This window comes from Perognathus longimembris, chromosome 23, assembly GCF_023159225.1.
Source record: "Perognathus longimembris pacificus isolate PPM17 chromosome 23, ASM2315922v1, whole genome shotgun sequence".
Classification (NCBI taxonomy): Eukaryota; Metazoa; Chordata; class Mammalia; order Rodentia; family Heteromyidae; genus Perognathus; species Perognathus longimembris.
This window is the reverse complement of record NC_063183.1, coordinates 30,890,856-30,910,349: the sequence shown is the minus strand read 5'-3', so window position 1 is coordinate 30,910,349 and position 19,494 is coordinate 30,890,856. Positions and strand designations below refer to the sequence as shown.

The 19,494-nt window shown below is 49.7% G+C and overlaps 1 protein-coding gene across 1 annotated transcript; it reads right to left on the bottom strand.

Moving 5' to 3' along the window:
* Positions 1 to 86: 86 nt before the first annotated feature.
* On the bottom strand, positions 87 to 19,205 carry Strc (stereocilin). Its single transcript, XM_048332952.1, has 29 exons — positions 19,091 to 19,205; positions 17,849 to 18,634; positions 17,738 to 17,762; positions 15,208 to 16,456; positions 13,534 to 13,596; positions 13,326 to 13,436; positions 12,998 to 13,164; positions 12,626 to 12,812; positions 12,395 to 12,510; positions 12,113 to 12,245; positions 11,582 to 11,764; positions 11,265 to 11,303; positions 10,917 to 11,084; positions 10,682 to 10,738; positions 10,068 to 10,193; positions 9,763 to 9,821; positions 8,747 to 8,870; positions 8,534 to 8,646; positions 7,125 to 7,260; positions 5,928 to 6,124; positions 5,657 to 5,747; positions 5,303 to 5,459; positions 3,884 to 4,053; positions 2,032 to 2,187; positions 1,519 to 1,661; positions 1,208 to 1,356; positions 757 to 854; positions 524 to 671; positions 87 to 337 (listed from the first exon to the last, which is right to left on the bottom strand). The coding sequence occupies exons 1-29, from the start codon at positions 19,140 to 19,142 to the stop codon at positions 249 to 251; spliced, it is 5,292 nt and encodes a 1,763-aa protein (XP_048188909.1). The 5' UTR covers positions 19,143 to 19,205; the 3' UTR covers positions 87 to 248.
* Positions 19,206 to 19,494: the final 289 nt, after the last annotated feature.

The following is a 19,494-nucleotide window of genomic DNA, read 5'->3' as shown; positions in this document are numbered from 1 at the left end:
CTGTTGGTGAGAAGAGGAGGGAGAAGCCTCCAGAAAATGAAGCAGTTGGGTTATTTATGTTGGAAAGGGATTTCAGATATGACATGCCAGGAACATTGATTCTCAGGTGGGTGGAAAACATTAGCATTTTATCCATAATCCTCATCAACTTTCTGTGACTAATTAGGATGCATTTGTATTTATTCATTATAAGGCTGACTTTCCACCCCCACCCCCCCCAACAATTGCCCTGAATTGAAGAGACAGGATCAAAGATGGTGGTCAATGAAGCTGATGGCCAATGCCAGGGCCCAGGGAGATTGTGACCAGTCCTGGGGGCCACAGGCAGAGCTGCGACCTGAAATGAGAAAGAAGAACGACAAGAGTATCGCCAGAAGTCATCAATACTTGGAAACTAGTTTTCAGCTTATAGACCCCCTTCACTCCAGGGGTCTCCCTGTGTAGGATTTAAGGGTCAGACAGCACCAATATCAGGATTCTGAATCAGGAGACAGGGGATCAAGATGTGCAGTTGGGAACTCACCCTGCTGTTCTAGGTTCTCCTGTCCCTCATGCTGGGCCCATGCAACTGCTCGTCGTTGCTCGGGATTCAGAAAGGCCATCTGCTCAGGAGTGACAGCCACAGCCTGAACACTGGTGAGGCTAGATAGCTGGATGGGGTTGAACACAACCTGGGAGTGGAGACAAGACTCAGAGTTTCCACGTAGCCCCCCGTTGGGCCCTGGCTCTTCTATGATAACCCCCGTCAAAACTTACAGCAAATTTAGGAGCAGGGATGACAGAAATGGCAAGAGGGGTCAAGCCCTGGATCTGTCCCCGCAGCAGTGCTGAAAGAGCCAGGTCTGGGATGCCAGCTGTTTGAAGAAAGCAAGATGGTGCATCTCAGTGTTACAGACCGGCTTTTTTTTTTTTTCCTGTTCTTCAAACCTATAGTGCTGGGATATAGCTCAATGACAGAGCACTTGCCTAGCCTGCTCAAGGCCCCAAGTTTAATCCCCAGCACTGCAAGGAAACACCCCTTTGCTTATCTCCTTCGACTACTCCCAAAGTACTCGACCACAGGTTTTCCTTAATATGTCTCCAGCCAACACTTTCTCTGAGCTCTACCTTAAGAAGTTCAAGGCAATCCTCGATCCAATCCACTCATGATATGGAAACCAAAGCCCAAGAACTATCACTAGCAGTGGTCCCCCCACCATGCCCTTACCTGCTATTGTGCCAATTTCAGTGAAAATCTCAGGCCCCCAGTTACTGACTGGGCCAAAGCCACCAGGCAGCACAAGGAGGTGGGCCAGAGCCTCCAACTGTTCCTCAGAGCAGGGAAGATGTAGGTTTCCCAGGAATAGAGCTGCTTGGCTGCGGAGGAAGTAGGGAAGAAGGGAGAAAAATGCAGCGTCAGTGATAGAGACTGTGGTCGTGAGACAAGGAAGAAACGGCTTCAAGTAAGCTTCCTTCTTCCCTTTAGGATCCCACCTTCACTTCAGCAACCCCACCACCCACAATCATTCCACAGGTAACCTGAACTCCCAACTGTTGATATGCCGTAGTTCCTCTGGCCGCAGTCCACAGAGTGTGTAACCCAGTGCTGTCAGGTGAATGAAATCCAAGTGGCTCACATGCCGACCACTCTGCCTTAGGAAACTGGAGACCACGACTCGGAGCTGAGGTGGAGATGGGGAGGAGCAAAGCACAGGATAAGGAGAAAAGCTATGGGGCAGTGAATGGATGGGGAAGTGATTAGGATAGTAGGGGATGGTGCTTCTTATTATTATTAATCCATGGAGAAGGCCCAGAACATCCCCCTCAAATAAAAGGATGGAAGGATAGAAAAGAAAAGAAGCAATCGAGAAAATGTATCCAGAGCTTCAGTCTAAATAAATCAAAGAGTCCCTGAAGTCACTAGTATGGATTGTTAATGAAAGATAGGAACGATGACCAGGGAGGTTACAGGGTTTCTTTGGGCTTTGGGTAACTTAGAGGACTGGGTCTTGGGATGGGTGTTTGGAGAGTGACAATGAGAGAAGGTGTTACCTGGGCAGAGCTCCAGCCATCTATCTGTCCCAGGCTGCTTAGTACTCCCCAGTCCACCAGGACCAGCTCCTGCAGCTCCCGATCTCCTAGACCTACTAAGAGCCGGCCCAGCTGCAGAATCTGCTCAGGACGGAATCCACCAGGAGGACCCCACAACTACAAGGAAGAGAAAAAAAACAATGAGATAGAAAAAGCAATGGACAAGAAATCAGAACGCTGGCTGGGAATGTGGCTTACTGGTAGAGTGCTTGCCTAGCATGTATGAAGCCCTGGGTTCGATTCCTCAGTACCACATACACAGAAAAAGCCAGAAGTGACGCTGTGGCTCAAGAGGTAGAGTGCTAGCCTTGAGCAAAAAGAAGCCAGGGACAGTGCTTAGGACCTGAGTCCAAGCCCTAGGACTGGTTAAAAAAGAAAAGAAAAGAAAAAGATGGGAAGATTCTTCTCACTTAGGGGATAATGAAAGACCCTCGAATTTCAGTGGCCAATAAGGGCAAACTATAGTCCATGAGTTCTAAACTTTTACATGTGCCAGACTCACTGAGGTATCTATTAAAATGTAAATGCCTACACCCAGACACTAGAGATTCTTCATTCAGCATGGCATGGTACCTCGAGAATAGCATTTTAAAAATCTGCCCCCAAGGACTGGGAATATGGCCTAGTGGCAAGAGTGCTTGTCTCATATAAATGAAGCCCTGGGTTTGATTCCTCAGCACCACATATATAGAAAAGGCCAGAAGTGGCACTGTGGCTCAAGTGGCAGAGTGCTAGCCTTCAGCAAAAAGAAGCCAGGGACAGTGCTCAGGCCCTGAGTTCAAACCCCAGGACTGGCAAAAAAAAAAAAAAATCTGCCTCCAAGATAAGTTTCTTTTTTTTTTTTTTGGTCAATCGTGGGGCTTGAACATGGAGCTTGGGCACTGTCTCTGAGTTCTTTTTGCTCAAGGCTAGTGATATGCCACTTTGAGCCATACATAGAGCCACTTCCAGTTTTCTGGTGGTTAATCAGGGATAAGAGTCTCAGGGGGCTGGGAATACGGCCTAGTGGCAAGAGTGCTTGCCTCCTACACATGAGGCTCTCGGTTCCATTCCCCAGCACCAAATATATGGAAAACGGCCAGAAGGGGCGCTGTGGCTCAGGTGGCAGAGTGCTAGCCTTGAGAGGGAAGAAGCCAGGGATGGTGCTCAGGCCCTGAGTCCAAGGACTGGCAAAAAAAAAAAAAAAAAGAGTCTCAGGGGACCAGGTGCTGGTGGCTCATGCCTGTGATCCTAGCTACTCAGGAGGCTGAGATCTGAGGATCACGGTTCAAACCCAGCCCAGGCAGGAAAGTCTGTGAGACTATTATCTCCAATAAACTACTCAGAAAAAGCCAGAAATGGCACTGTGGCTCAAGTGGCAGATTGCTAGCCTTGAACACGAAGAGCCTCAGGGACAGTGCTCAGGCCCTGAGTTCAAGCCCCAGGATTGGCAAAAAAAAAGAGAGAGAGAGAGTTTCAGGGACATTTCTGCCTAGGCTGGTTTTGAATTGTGATCCTCAGATCTTAGCCTCCTGAGTAGCTAAGATTACAGGTGTGAGCCACCAGCGCCCAGCATCCCCAAGATGATTTTGACATACACTAAAATTTGGAAAACACTACTGTAGTCCTTCTATCTACTCAACTAGCTCTCTTTCCTCAATACTGATCCCCTTGGATGCCTTGTGATACAAACCCTCTAGCTGTTATTATCTCCCATTTCCTTGCCTCCTCTCCCCATCCCCACCCACTCTCATAACCTCATGTCCTACACCACACCCAACCACCATCCTCACGATTTTCCTCCTCCACCCTCTATTAGCTCTCCATCTCTGACCTGCTTTGCCTTGCCCATGGCTGCTCGTAGTTCTTCAGGCCCAAGTGCTGGATCTCCTGCAAATAGCGTCAAGCAGTCCTCAAAGTCGGAGAGTTCCATTTCTGCAATCTGCATTGCAGACCAGGCTGCTGGGAAGGTTCCTCGTATGTCTGCACAATTTGGTATTGGCACTGCGGGGGAAAGGCAGGGTCCACTATCAGTGAAGTACTAAGATATGCCTAGAGAGTTAAGTACAGTAGGTGTTTTTGGAGGATAAGTTAAGTACAGTAAGTGTTTTTGGAGGATAAGGCAGCAGGATGACTACAGGGTAAGATTTATAAGTCTGAGAGGGCATTACAACAAAAAGTGGCCCTTGTTTCATAGATGGAAGATTAAGGAGGCTGTTTTTAATGGTAGAGCTGAATTGAAATCTAGGCCTCTGGCACCACAGTGTCTTCTTACTTCTAGGAATCACCCCAGCAGAGAGCTCCACACTTTGCCTAATTGCCCTTGGGTCAAATCTTGGGCTTAATTTTATTTTTGCCAGTCCTGGGCCTTGGACTCAGGGCCTGAGCACTGTCCCTGGCTTCTTTTTGCTCAAGGATATCACTCCACCACTTGAGCCACAGCGCCCCTTCTGGCTTTTTCTATATATGTGGTGCTGAGGAATCAAACCCAGGGCTTCACGTATGCTAAGCAAGCACTCTACCACAAGGCCATATTCCCAGCCCTAGTTTTTTTTTCCCCTTTTATAAAGGGGTTTGAACTCAGGGCCTCACACTAGCTCAGCTGTCACTCTACCATTTGATCCGCACCTCTAGCTCTTCATTTTTTCTGGCAATTTTGGAGATAGAGTCTTGTGGATTTTTCTACCTGGCAGGCATTGAACCGTCATCCTCCAGATCTCAGCCAGGATTACAAGTAAGACCCACTGGTGCCTGGCTCTGAGCTAAATATTTTTTTAATTTTTTTCTATTGTTGTTATAAATATGATGTACAAAGGGGGTACAGTTACCTAAATCAGGTAGAGTTCCTTTCTTGTTGGACAATGTCACCCCTTCCCTCCCTCTCTCCCAGTTTTTCCCTCTCAGCCCCACCCACAAGTTATATAGTTCATGGACTAAAGATTTAATGGGTAATAAACTCCCAGAATTATAGATTGCTAGTACTAGAAGAGAAAAAGATCATCCTCTAACCTTGCTGTTTTATGAAATACCAAAGCCCAGAGGGAAGAAGGTTTGTAAATCTGCTCAAAAGATATAGCATACCTAGAGCTCAGACATTTTCTATTTTCTTTTTGTGATGCTGTGATAGATACAAGAACCTGGCACATATTGGGTAAGCAATGTACCAGCCCTCTGACTGCATTATTTGCATAATTATAATACCCTCTTCTGCACATTCTCCTAGATGTTTGAATACAGCTGAGGGCAGCTTTACCTGGGAGATCTTCAGCAGCTGGGCGCACAATCCCAGCTACCAGAGCTTCTTTCTTGGGAGCAAGCTGTGGCCCCATACACAGCTGTCCAACTTGGCTCTGCTCCCAACTCTGCTGCTTTTCTAAAAGCCGCTCCAGAGACTCTGGGCCCAAAGCCTCCTACATGAGAAAGTGGAGGGAGGGGTGAGGAGATCTGGACAGAGTCAAGGCCAGCTGCTGCAGCCGTAATTCTAAAGTCCTGTCTGTGTTTAGCAATCTCCCATAGATCCAGACTTCACTTCATTGCCTGAAATCCCCACAACCGCTTCACCAGACCCCTCCATGCATTTATTCCTTGTCTTGTTCCTTCACCTCACCCTGGGGATCAAGGAAATAGCCTCAGTAGACATAGTGAACACTAGGCGTCCAACTTGTTCTACTTCATCCTGGGTCCACAACTCTGGTTTCCTGGGGGACAAGAAGGAAATCATGGGCTGGTGAGCTTAGGGATCTGGGAGGAAAAGAGGACATGAGTCTCAGGACTCAAAGAACCTTTAAACTTATAGGATGGGCTATCATAATGATGGTGGTTGGGGGTGGTGGTGCTAGGTATAGGGTTTCGAATCTGAAATTCTCAAAGGTCCATACCCAAGTACAGGCTCCTTCAACAGCAGCCGTCCCAGCTCTGCAGCGAAGGTCTCTCCTAGGCAGAAGCCCTGCAGCTGACTGAGATGGGACAGCAGGATCGGTAAGGGGATCCGTCGAGTGCTCTCCATCCCCAGGAATCCGACCAAGGGGCCCAATGTCTCCAGCACTTCCTCTGTGACTGGGGTCTGCTTTGGAGCCTGGAGAAGGGCATCAGGCCTTGGACAATGCACCTGACTGAGGTATCTGACTCTCCGATCAAGACACCAAACTCCTGGATCTTTCCACTCCTCTATTCTAAATCTTAGTCGTAATTGTCTTTGCCTACTTCCTTAAACAGTTAATGGACCCAGAAAGGAGAGAGCAGAGAGACTGAGAGGTGGAATTCCCTGGGTTTCTTGGACTCTGAAGGGTATGAGCAAAAACATGAGACAAGTAATTCACGCCTTACAGGTAGGTGTCTCATACTTGTAATCTTAGCTACTTGGGAGGAGGAGCAATTTCAACCAATTAAAAAGCTGGATAGAGTAGGGTGTGTGTGTGTGTATGTATGTGGGGGGAGGGAGGTTTCATCCCAGCTACATGGGAAGCATAAATAGGATGATTGTAATCTAGGCCAGCCTGGGAAAATAGCCAGATCCTACCTGAAAAACGACTAGATCATGGGGCTGGGAATATGGCCTAGTGGCAAGAGTGCTTGAGTCATATACATGAAGCCCTGGGTTGGATTCTCCAGCACCACAAATATAGAAAACGGCCAGAAGGGGCGCTGTGGCTCAAGTGGCAGAGTGCTAGCCTTGAGCAGAAAGAAGCCAGGGCCAGTGCTCAGGCCCTGAGTCCAAGGCCCAAGACTGGCAAAAAATAAAAAACAAAAACAAAAAACTACTAGATCACAAAGGGCTTGGGGCCTGGCTCAATGACAGTATGCCTGCCTAGCAAGCACAGGGCTCTGAGTTCAAACCCCAGTATTGCCAAAATAAACTAACACAGAACAAAGAACCATGAGGGCCTTATCAAGGAATAGAATCCGCAGATAGACCTACAGGCTAGGGTCTTGATGAGATCGGGTATGTTCAGGGTGCTCTGGCTATAGACAAGGACTTGGAGATAGTAATCTATTTGGGAGTTGGGCCTAGAAGAAGTCAGAGAATACTGTTTGACAGAGAAGCATTGCTACTGGGCAGAAGGGTAGACTCTTACCAGGTTTAGTAATGCTTTTTCTGCCAGGGCTGTCTGATGGAGTGGAGTCAGTGCCAGCAGCTGCTCTGGAGCTCCTTGTACCAGCTCCACCACCAACATAATAGATTCATTGGACAATCTATCCATCAGCTGGATCCTATTGCAATTTGATAATAGGGGCAGTCAGTTGGAACTGAGTCAAGTCGAGAAGGAAGCATAGAACCCACATCCCTCAGACAACATGTAACACCAAATGAAACTCTGTGACCTGAACAGAAACAGCTCTCAGCTCTCATTTATTAAAAGGAAGAGAAAAAGAGCGACATATTCCAGTACTCCTGATGGACTCAAGAGCTCCAAACATTAAACACCACTAATTTTTTTCCTATCCCTCTTTTTTGTCTTTTTTGTCAATCCTGGGGCTTGAACTCAGGGCCTGAACACTGTCCCTGAGCTACTTTTGCTCAAGGCTAGCACTCTACCAGTTGAGCCACAGTGCCACTTCTGGCTTTTTCTGTGTATGTGGTGCTGAGGAATCGAACCCAGGGCTTCAAGCATGCTAGGCAAGCACTCTGCCACTAGGCCACATTCTCAGCCACCGCCCCCCCCTAATTTTTCTTATATTGTACAAAAATCTGATTTTTTTTTTAAGGTTGTGGGGTTTGAGCTCAGGGCCTGGGCATTGTCCTTAAGCCTTTCTGCTCAAGGTTAGCACTCTATTACTTTGAGCTACAACTCCACTACTGTTTTTCTGGTGGTTAATTGGAGATAAGAGTCTCACAGACTTTCCTGCCTGAACTGGCTTTGAACTGGGATCATCAGATCTCAACATCCTGAGTAGTCAGGATTGCAGGCATGAGCTACCACCGCGCCTGACTCAAAAATCTGATTTTTAACTCATTAATCATAGTCCTGTCCCCATGAAACCATTCAAAAATATCCTCATATATTTTCTAATTAATAGCCCCTCAGGGATATGAAAACATTTATCACAGTTTTTCTGTACTTTTTTCTGAATCCACTCCTCTGAACTGAGAACACAATAGTCTAAACCTTTAGGGCAGCAGTGACCACTGCCTCTCTCATTTTACATACTTTATTGCTGTTAATGTGGTCTAGGTTACATTAGGATTACTTGACAGGCCGCAACACAGTGTTGAAACCCTCAGCTTTTCCATGCTCTTGGAGCTCCTGAATAGAATCTTCCACATTAGGCTATGAATATCAGGAAACTTCCAGAGAGAAAATTGCTCTGCCTAAAGGGAGTTCTTCTATTCCAGGCTGAGCTTTTGGAGGGCGCAGAATCTCTAGCTGTGGGCTGGGATGTAGCGCAGTGGCAAAGCACTTGCCTAGCAAGTGCAACGTCCTGGGTTCGATCCCCAGTACCAAAAACAAACAAACAAAAAGAATCTCTAGCTGTGTGTACTCACGGTAAATCCAGCAGTAGCTTAGTGTCAAGCTCACTCAGTTCTGGCCCCAGGTTGGTCAACTCTGGCTCAGGCCTTATCATCCTTCGCTGTAGTTCTGCCCAAATACAGGCCCTCTGTGGGATAGGGTTGGAGAAGCAGAGTCAAGACAGGGGTAAACATGAGGACTGGGTTTATAGCCTTGCCCCCCACTAGTGCCCACATGCCCCCTCTTACCAAGCTCCCCCGAACCCCAGTGGGCAGTCGATATAGCATGTGTACCACATCAAGGAAGTCTGCCATTGAGATGATCTGCTGCAAAAACTCACAGGACATGCCCCCTGCCAGGTTTCCCAGAGCTCTGTGGGTGTGAGTGGGTAGATGCTCTTTTTAACACATGCCACAGCTTGTGTGCTCTTTGATATCATTACCCATTGTGTTCTCAACACAAGGACAAGATGTTCATTTATGGTCATTACAGTTTGAGAAATGTTTGTACATAGACATTCTCATTGGCTTTCCATAACACCATCACTGTTTACTAAAGAGGAAAATAAAGATTCACAGAGGTCAGGTGACATTCTCAAAATGTATCTGCTGCAGATAAACTAAGACTAGAGCTGTGTGTCCTCAGATTTTGAAACTCACGATTCTTTTACTGTGGGTCCAGGTAAGGTGATACCTACTCCTCCAGTGGCTCTAAAGTCAGGTTGAATTAAATTAAAAACAGCAACTGTCTATTGGGAGTTCACACTGGGCCAGGCGCTGGGTTCAATATCTTATATACCTTATCTTATTTAGTCCTCACTGTAACTACCTTTGAGGTAAGTGTTTTAGTTCTTATTCCACAGAAGAAAAACAAATTTAGAGAGATTATATGACTTTCCTAGGAGCACAAGTAGGTGACAGGGCTGGGACCTGAATCTAGATCTTCTGAGTCCTTTAACTCTAATCAGGATAGGTGTAGCACTGTGGCGGGTTAAGAGGGTGAGAAGAGAGTGAGCCAGAAGAATGTTGACAAAGCTGGAACTATACAGCATCTATTCCTGTATTTCTTGTTGTGTATCATATGGTGCCTGGTATATGATAATCACCCAAAATATACTAGTTGAGGGATGGAGTGGTAACGGATCAATGGTAGAACACTTGCTTATAATTTGTGACACCCTGGTTTCAATCTCCCGAGCTGCTAAATAAATAAATAAATAGATGTCCACTGAATTAGACTAACTGCTCAATGTTAAGTTACTCACTGCAGATTCCTGAGGGTCAGGTTGGTGGGTACCTGCATCTTCTTCCAGAGAAACTGTGCCTATAAGAGAAAAAAGAGCTGCTTCCCACAGAGACAGTATCCCAAGGACCTAAAATGCCTTGGCTGTCTGCTATGAGAGAGAGAGGCAGACAGACTGACAGACAGAATGTATAAGGGATCCTAGTGATAAGGCACCAACTCGGCAAGAGGTAGCTAAAGGGAGTGGGAGAGATTAAGAGTTCTGGAAGTAAAAAAACAAAACAAAACAAAAAAACAAACAACAGCAACAAAAACCAAGAGAATTACCTGCTGCTCAGACCAAGGCAGCCCCCGATAGCGCCTCCGATTTGCCAGCAGAGCCACAGTGTCCAGTTGTAGTAGCTTTAATGGGAGCAGGGGGAGCAGGCAGTCTGGCCAAGTAGTGGGAATGGGCTGCTGGCAGTGACGGGTGTAGCAGTGTGGTGATAGGAGAGAGGGTCTGCTCTCTGCCCTCAGAGAAGGGGAGCCGTGGGGTGGGAAGGGATCAAAGCTAGGATGTGGGGGGAGGGGGTGCCACTGGCTGCCACTGTAGCAGTGAACCCCACAGCACCCTCACACAGCAGGCTGTTGTGTCTGAGTGTTGCTGCTAAGTTAAACACCTGGTGAACTGAAGTTCTTTAACATCTCTGAGACTGTGTCCTTTCCATCTGAAAGTGGGGTGGCTGGCCTGGAACATTTCTTAGGCCCTTCTGGTTTGACATTCTAGAACAGTGTGGGTCATGCATCTAGAACTGGGAAGAACTACTAATACTGGAGAGAGCAGGGCTGACCTGAACTTTCAGGGCCTCTGCAGGGGGAGTGTGCTTGGCAGCACCAGCTGGATGAAACTGCCTAGAGCATGGAGAGGAGCCTAGAGCTCAGTCAGGGAATCCCACACGTACCTGACCAGGAATGCACACAGCTGCACCAGCACCCATGTTTTTAACACCAGTTTTCACCTGCAAGAGAATTGGCAGTGTGTGTGTGTGTGTGTGTGTGTGTGTGTGTGTGTGTGTGTGTGTTTGGGTATGTGTAAGGGAATAGGGAGTAAGAGGGGAGCGCCTCTCCTGGCTTCATAAAGATTCCTTCCTCCCAACCACTGCCCATATCCCTAATGCTTACATCTTCCCCTCATACCCGAAAGGTCTGCAGTAGTGCTGCGGTCTGGCAGGCTGAGAGACGTGACAGCTCAGGGGCCAGGCAGGAACAGGCTCCAACTAGAACTCGTTTAGGGATGGCCTGGAGTGTCTGGGGGCTGAGGCCTGGCAGCAGAGGGTGCAAGGAGCACAGTTCCTCCAGGGACAGCTGAGGAGCAAGAAAGACAAGAGATCTGAAGAAGAGGAGTAAGACAATAATCCAGTTCAGTGGACCAACAGGTATTTGGGAGGGGGGGGTGTGGCTGAGAGAAAGGAGGGCAGATCCAAGAGGCAGGGGAAAAGGGATCAGAGACCTCCGGGGGTGTGTTGAAAAGTTGCCGCTACTCACATCGTGCCTAGGGAGGAGCCGTCCAAGCAGCAGAGCAGCCTATGATGGGATTGGACAGGAAATAACAGAGTTCTCAGGCCCCAGCAGACAAATCTCAAATAGGTCCCAGGGCCTGCCTTCCAAAACTTCCAGCTCCCTCTCAACCAACCCCACTGACCAGCCTGAACAAGGGTCCTTCGTGAGCTGAGGAAGGGAAATGAAGGCGACCTCAGTGGGACAGGATTCACCTCTAGTGTTCACCCAGAGAAATGGGGAGCTAATGGTATCCCTACATGTGATTCTCTCCACTGGGGCTCCAGGGAGTAAGCCAGGCCCACCTGGGCAGGTGTGACATTGGTTCCACGTAGGGCAGGAAGCATGGCTCTAAGCTGGGGCTCTGACAGCTCCTGCAGGAAACGGAGGCCTAGCTGAGGGAAAAGAGGGGCCCAGACCTGCAGCTCCCGGGGGCTTAGCACAGCTCCTCCAGACGAACGCAACACCCCTAGAAGTTCATATGCCACCTGTAAAGGAAGTTTTTGTGACAGGTGAAACGTGGACTCCCAGTCAAAACCCAGGGCCCGGGCTAAGACTTAGAACCATGGGTAGGACCAGAGTGGATTAGGTTCAAGATCACAAATGGTGTTTGGAATGTCCATAGGGAAAGGCTAGGAAGAACTGGCTAAAAGGTAAGAATGAAAATAACCAAAGTTCAAGCCCCATGACTGCAAAGAATAAAAATAAAAAAGAAAATAATCAAGGTATCAGAGGTGGGTAGGAATTTAGCACCACTGTGCTTGAACTTGGTAGGTACAATTAGACAAGTCTCCACATAATTCCAGAGTCTTGCAGGCCTGTGCCAAAGAACTCACCCTGCCTTCCGGGCTGAGGGTTCCATTGGCCGCACATTCTAGAAGTCCTTGTTCTACAGGTCCCATTGGATCAGTCAAGGGCACCATGCTCTGCAGTTCCTCAGGGGTCAGGAAACAGGCGAGAGATCCCAGCCTAAGGAGGAAATGAAACTGGCCTTCATGCGATCCTTGAGGATTATAGTACTGCAGGGACTATGGGCACTCTGACGCTCTGACCCCTAAACCAGGAAATGAGACTATCTTCCGCTGCTCCCACCGGCCACAGTCATAGAATCCGCTCACCTGCGCACTTGCTCCTCACCGCCCTCAACACTCTGGTTCACCAGGCTGCGAAGCACATGGCGAGCGTGACCTGGCCCGAGACCTGCTGCTGGCCAGCTGTCCTCCAGGGCCTGGATCTGAGAAGGGGAGGGCCAACTCATGTTAGGACAGGAGCCCACTAAGGAGATGTGTCACTGAGTCCCATCCCACTTAATAGAGAATGGGCCAGGCAAGTAAAGACAATGCTCATACCTGGTGAGGGCTAAGCTGCAGGAAGTTCTCCAGAGGGAGGTGCGGAAGCAGGGGCAGCGCTGCCCACAGCAGTTCCTGGGGCCAGGCGGGCACTTCCCCAAACAGCTCAGGGGCTAACAGTCGCTTTGCCAGGGCTTCCTTCTGCTCAGGTCTCATTCCTGAGCTGTGATCCCGGATGGCAGCCAGGCTGGGGAGAGCGACAGGTCAGACGCCATTGTCTTGTTCCAAACTGGTACCTCCTGGCCCTCTGTAGAGCCTTGTTGTCATGGCCAGGAAGGAGACTTTCGTTGGTTTAATAGTGGAGCTCTGAAAAGGGCTGCTCTAGGTGAATGGGGCTAGCCTACTCCTGACAGGACCAAGAAGGTCGCTTACACGGTGTCATTGGCCAACAGTGATGGTGGGAAGCGCATCAGGTCAGACACAGCCAAGAAGGGAATGAGTGGTGACAAGTCAATGAAGAGCTGGGATGTGAGGCGTGGGTACCGTTGTAGCAAGAGGGCTGTCAGGCGACCCATGGCCGGTTCCTCAGATGGTAGTACCTGGGAAGTGCAGAAATGGATGCTGGTTCTGGAGATGCTTGGTATCCTTGCTGTCTTTTCTTGGGTGTTTTTCCTCTCACTAAGGCCAGCCCTCGAAACAGCAGGTACCAGGTGCCCTCGGTCCCTAGATGCCCCTCCACTCTTGCTCCCTTTATGCTCACATGCAACTGGGCCCAGGAACGATGCATGAGTGTCAGGAAGCCCTGTGCAGCCTCCATCTCTGCAGAGAGCACCAGCTGCTGGAGGTTTTCTGGGGGCATGTGCAGGTATGCCTATGAATAGGAAGTCATGATGGGCATGATCTGACTGTATAGGGACCTTGGGTCGTGGCTGTCACTCAGCCCACCCACATACCCTTCCACCTATTACCTGCACTAGAATCTTCAGAGCCCAAACACTTTTCTCTCTCTGGAGCAGATCCCATAGCACAGGCTGGTAATGGAGAAAGACAAGATGCCAAGAGAGCTGTCTCCTCTGTTCTGCAATTTCCCAGGCCTTTCCACTCAACTGGAAGGGCTGCTTGTCCTTCATCTGAAGCTAATAGGAGTCTTTTCAGATTGTAAGCCTCTTGAGATCTGGGACCATATCTCTAACTTCTGTTATATCCTTTCCCATGCTAGGTCCATAGACAGCTCAACAAATACTTGTAGATCTGAACTAAATTACTATGGAGGGCTGGGGATATGGCCTAGTGGCAAGAGTGCCTGCCTCATATACATGAGGCCCTGGGTTCGATTCCCCAGCATCACATATGCAGAAAATGGCCAGAAGTGGCGCTGTGGCTCAAGTGGCAGAGTGCTAGCCTTGAGCAAAAAAAAAGAAGCCAGGGACAGTGCTCAGGCCCTAAGTCCAAGCCCCAGAACTGGCCAAAAAAAAAAAAAATTACTATGGAAAAAAATGGGGCCTAAAATGGAGTAAGGAATCTTTACATACTCAACAGAACCTACCAAAATGCCTTGCACATCAAAGACTCCTGATGTATGAATTACAGAAATCTATATATATATATATATTTTTTTTTTCTTTTCTTTTCTCTTCTTTTCTTTCTGCCAGTCCTGGGCCTTGAAATCAGGGCCTAAACACTGTCCCTGGCTTCCTTTTGCTCAAGGCTAGCACTCTGCCACTTGAGCCACAGCGCCACTTCTGGCCATTTTCTATATATGTGGTGCTGAGGAATCCAACCTCGGGCTTCCTGTATATGAGGCAAGTAACTCTTGCCTCTAGGCCATATTCCCAGCCCCCAGAAATCAATATATTTTAAGTCCCTTCAGTTTGCAACGAAGACACTGGAGCCCAGAAAAAAAAAAAAAAGAAATTACTTGCCTGCAATGGCAATAATTACAGTATAGGTGAATCTAACAAAAGTTTGTTTTGTAGTTCCCCTGAATCTTCCTCATTCCTGCTTTACTTTCCTGTATTCTGACAGCACCTAATTCTCACTTGCCAAGGGAAGAATAAAAACTCCCTAACTTGATCCTTTTTCTTTCAGAAATAAAAAAAAGCAAAGAGTGGGAAAGTCAATGAGATAACATTTATTGCATATTTATGTACTGGCCTAAGTCTACAGCATATATTATCTCATACCATCTTTACAACCACTCTGAAAGTTTGGTACCATTATTATCCTGCATTTATAAATAAGAAAAATGTTTCTCAAAGGCTAAATAACTTGTCCAACGGTGGTCACAGAACTAAGATGTGAACCCAACCTGTCAGACTCTAGAGCTGTGTGTTTAAATCACTGTTAAAAAAAAATTACTGGGCTGGGGATATAGCCTAGTGGCAAGAGTGCCTGCCTCGGATACACGAGGCCCTAGGTTCGATTCCCCAGCACCACATATACAGAAAACGGCCAGAAGCGGCGCCATGGCTCAAGTGGCAGAGTGCTAGCCTTGAGCGGGAAGAAGCCAGGGACAGTGCTCAGGCCCTGAGTCCAAGGCCCAGAACTGGCCAAAAAAAAAAAAAAAAAAAAAATTACTACTGCCCAGTATTGGAGGAATTCCCCTTCCCTTGTCTAAGGGTTTACCCAGGCAGATCACTTACACTGAAACAGGATAGCAGCTCCATCTTGCTCATACCAGAGCCGAGGCTTGTGGGTTCGAAGCCTGGTGGGGTTGGCTGTTCCTGCTCCAGGTACTCCCCAACTGTTCGTAACACACTGCGCCGGCCCTCTGGGCGGAAGGCATCCCAGAAGGAGCAGTTGTCTGGGAGACTGGAGAGTAGCAGGGCCTGACCTAGCATCCCTTGGGCCTCAGCCCCTCCAGCCCCTGGACCCAGAAGGAAAGTCAACAGGCGCAAGAGATAGTGTAGGCGTGTGGGGTGGGCAAGGGCTGGCACGGAGGACTGACAGCGCGGTAACTGGGAGAGCATGCCAAGCAGGAAGGGGCCAGGGGTCAGGCAGAGTGGGGATGGTCCCAGAGGCGGCAGAGAAGGCAGAAGAGGGCCCAGCAGCCCTTCTAGAAAGCAAGTGTCATTACCCCCACGACTTATCCTGCACTGGCCTGCGAGCCAAGGCCAGAAGGGCACCAAGGCTTCATACATGGTGTCATTGGCACAGACCATCAGTAGGAAGCCACCCCCATCCGGGCAGCGCTCCCCACAGGGTCCAATGTGGCAGGGTGGGAAGGCAGTGGCATCGATGGTGGGGCCCTGGCATACATGCTGTACCCAAGCTTGGTTGCTCGGGGGCACAGCCTGCAGACTTGCCTCCACACATAGCCGCTCAGCCCACAGAGTCTCATTCTCCAAGAAGCAGCCCCAGAAAATCTCTGGGGTGAGGGGTACAGGAACCAGGCCATCAGGGCAGCTGGTGGGGGGTGGGAGCAGGCCAGCACAGAGCCGCTTTACCAGGCGGCGGTTAGGACCAGACAGGGCTGAAAAGGAGAGGTTGCTACAGACTGCATCCAGAAACTGATCTGGAAACTGGTCATGGCAGGCCTGCAGCCAGCTTTGGGCACCTGGTGCCCACGAGACTGCATACCACACAGCCGTCTGGCAGATGGCAGCGGTGCTTGGAGGCGGCCGTGGGGTCATGGGCCTGGTATACTGGCAGAGAAAGTGGATGGAGAAGTTGGAAATGCTGTAAGGCGGAACTGGACCTGAATGGTTCTCACAGAGGGCCTCCACAGAGATGGCTCGCCGTTGGCGAGGGCTGGTGTGGGCTGAGGGCGGGAACGCCCTGGGCAGAGGCACACCTGAGCTCAGACAGTGCAGAAGGGCAGGGGGTGGAGGTGGCGCTCCAGACAGAAAGCCCAGTGCCTGGACATCCCAGGAAAGGTTGTGCCGGATGCCCCTGGGTGCAGAGGGAGGAGTAGGCAGAATCTGGTCAGTTCACATTTTCTTCAGCTACAGATTCTTTTTTTTTCTTTTTTTGGGGGGCCAGTCCTGGGGCTTGGACTCAGGGCCTGAGCACTGTCCCTGGCTTCCTTTTGCTCAAGGCTAGCACTCTACCACTTGAGCCACAGCGCCACTTCTGGCCGTTTTCTATATATGTGGTGCTGAGGAATCGAACCCAGGGCTTCATGTATGTGAGGAAAGCACTCGTGCCACTAGGCCATATTCCCAGCCAGCTACAGATTCTAACCCTGGCCCAGAACCCTGAAATGGGCAACACAAGCATAGGCCTTTCCAAAAGTGAGGTCCCTGAGAGTGAAGGTTCTAGGGATGGAGAATGTCTGGCCTTCATATAAAGCCCATGAGATCATGACAGGACACAATATGGGACAGACACCTAAGGCTTCTCATGGATAGGTCTGTCTTTATTGGTAATTTCATATGGTGTCATAAATACCCAAGTGGCCCCTGGCAAAAAAACAATAAACAAAAAGATTACCCTTCTATCTACCTTGCCCTCTCCTTGCACTTTCTTCCTCTGGTTTTAGGTAGCTTAAACACAACCCTTGGCTCATATCAGGAAATCTGCCCAGCAACTGAATATGTGTAACTGTGTTCTGGCTCTGTGGTACTGAATTAATAAGAGGGTAGGAGAGTCTAGCCTTGTTCTTTCTCCCCATACCCTGTGTTTATTAGCTTACACCATGTGCCAAGCACCCTTCTAAACAGTTTACACATTTCGTTTCAAACCATTTGATTCTTTTTTTTTTTTGGCCAGTCCTGGGCCTTGGACTCAGGGCCTGAGCACTGTCCCTGGCTTCTTCCCGCTCAAGGCTAGCACTCTGCCACTTGAGCCACAGCGCCGCTTCTGGCCGTTTTCTGTATATGTGGTGCTGGGGAATCGAACCTAGGGCCTCGTGTATCCGAGGCAGGCACTCTTGCCACTAGGCTATATCCCCAGCCCCCCATTTGATTCTTTACAACGGCTCTAGCATTAGCTAATAGGGACTGTCCTTGTTTTACAAATGGGGAAACTGAGGCCAAGAACAGAGTATGTGGTATGCCCAAGGAGGCAAGGCTAGACTGAAAGGGATCTGGGATACCAACCTGGAGAGTCACCCTCCAAAATGACTAACCCACACTCCTTCCTTGGCTCCAAAGGCTGGTGATGCCTTCAGCTTTCCACCTCCACATTTCCCAGGCCCAACCCCTCAGAACCTCTAGATCCACTATTACTTACCACAGCAGCAGCTGCTGAAGGTTACCTAGGAGGAAAAGACCAAGAAAGAGAAGGCCCAAATCTCACTTCCTTTCCCTGCTACCCCCCAGCCCCAGCCCTGGCGGTGCTCACCTCCCTCGCACTGCCCAGTGGCATCAGGCTCTGGCTGGCCCAGAATGGAAAAGACTTCATCCTGCAGGGAGTGAGTGATACGAAGCAGCCCCTCCTGGAAAGCAGCATAGAGGGGTGCCCCCACCGTGCGTAGCAGACCACCCCAAAGGGCCTCATCAGAGCCTAGCTCTCCTGTTGGGGTAAGCAAGCCCAGCAGACCCAGCAACAAATGAGGACCTGGCTCCCTGCCATCGAGACCTGTGGCATTGGTGAGGTCCACGCCGGGCTGCACCTGTACCAGGGCCTGCCAGCGTGTGCCCTCTAACAGCAGCAGCAGAGAAGGCAACCAGTCCGCAGCCAGGACACAGTCCGAGGGCCCGTCACGGGTGCATGGGGGCCGGGTAGGAGCAGGAGGCCCCCCAGGAACTAAGGCTCCCAGCAGCACCTCCACTAGTCCACCTAGCACACCTGCCTGGTGCACTAAGAAGTCCCGGGGAGTTTGCTCCTGGCCCAGTAGGGCCAGCACATCCCCCAGCAGCCCTAGCATCGGCTCCCAATCTGGGCTGCCTCTTAGTGTCACTAGAAAATCATGGAGGCGGAGGGCAGGGGGCTGCAGAGGCGGAGGCTCTCCCACCGGTCCCTCCCCCATTCTCCCACGCTCAAAGGAAGATGAAATGTTGGCCAGGAATGCAGAGAATCGAGAGCGGCTGAGAGAACCCTGAGGAGACTGGTCCAGAGAAGAGAGGAATGACTTCAGGAGGGAGAGACCGTGATCCAGAGACTGAGGCCCAGGAGGGGCTATAGTCACTGTAAAGAGAGAAGCCAGAGGTCACAAAAGGGGAGAAACCTAGCGGCCCCTGAGCACATCTCCCTGCCTGGATCTGAAGAGGAAGTGAGGGGATGGATGGTGAATTCAGCCCCTTGCATCGCGAGCAGTACGTCTTGGCTTGCTTTCTTAATCCTCATTTTAACCCATAGGACCAGCTCTGCCCATCTTCCTCATCCCTTTAGCTCTTATTTAACTGGCTAACGTGTGTGTGTGTGTGTGTGTGTGTGTGTGTGTGTGTGTGTGTGTGTGTACCTTTTGAAACAAGGTTCCACTATATAGCCCCGGATGATTGCAAAACTTGCAATCCTCCTGCTGCTTTAGCCTCCTGAGTATTGGGATTGCAGGTGTGCACTGCCACATCTGGCTAACCTCCACTTTCCTAAATCTCTTTCTATCAACCGCCCTTTGTCCCCAGCCCTGCTCACTTTTCTTACCTGCACAGGTCAGCAGCAGCAACAACAGCAAGGGCCAGAGGCGCAGAGCCATGTTTCCAGGTGTGCACTGACAGGTTCTAGAGGGGAGCTGGGTTATTCTCACTGTGTGTGGATAACCAGAGCAGGGCAGGGCACTGCAGGCAGCCTGAGCCTCCACTGACACTGCAGTGCGGTCTTTCAGGAAACACTATCTGTAACCCGACAGCAGGTTTGTCACCTGAGCCACTGCATACCTGATCCTTTGGCTCTGGAAATTTGGGTGTGTTTCTGTAAGAGGCACTAACGATAGGGGATCCCAGGGGGGCCTCAGAGGAACTCAAGGAGAGAGATGGGTTAGGAGCCAGGTATGTGAAGAGAAGTAGGCAGACACAGATATGGAGAACTGAAGACCCAAGGCATAATTT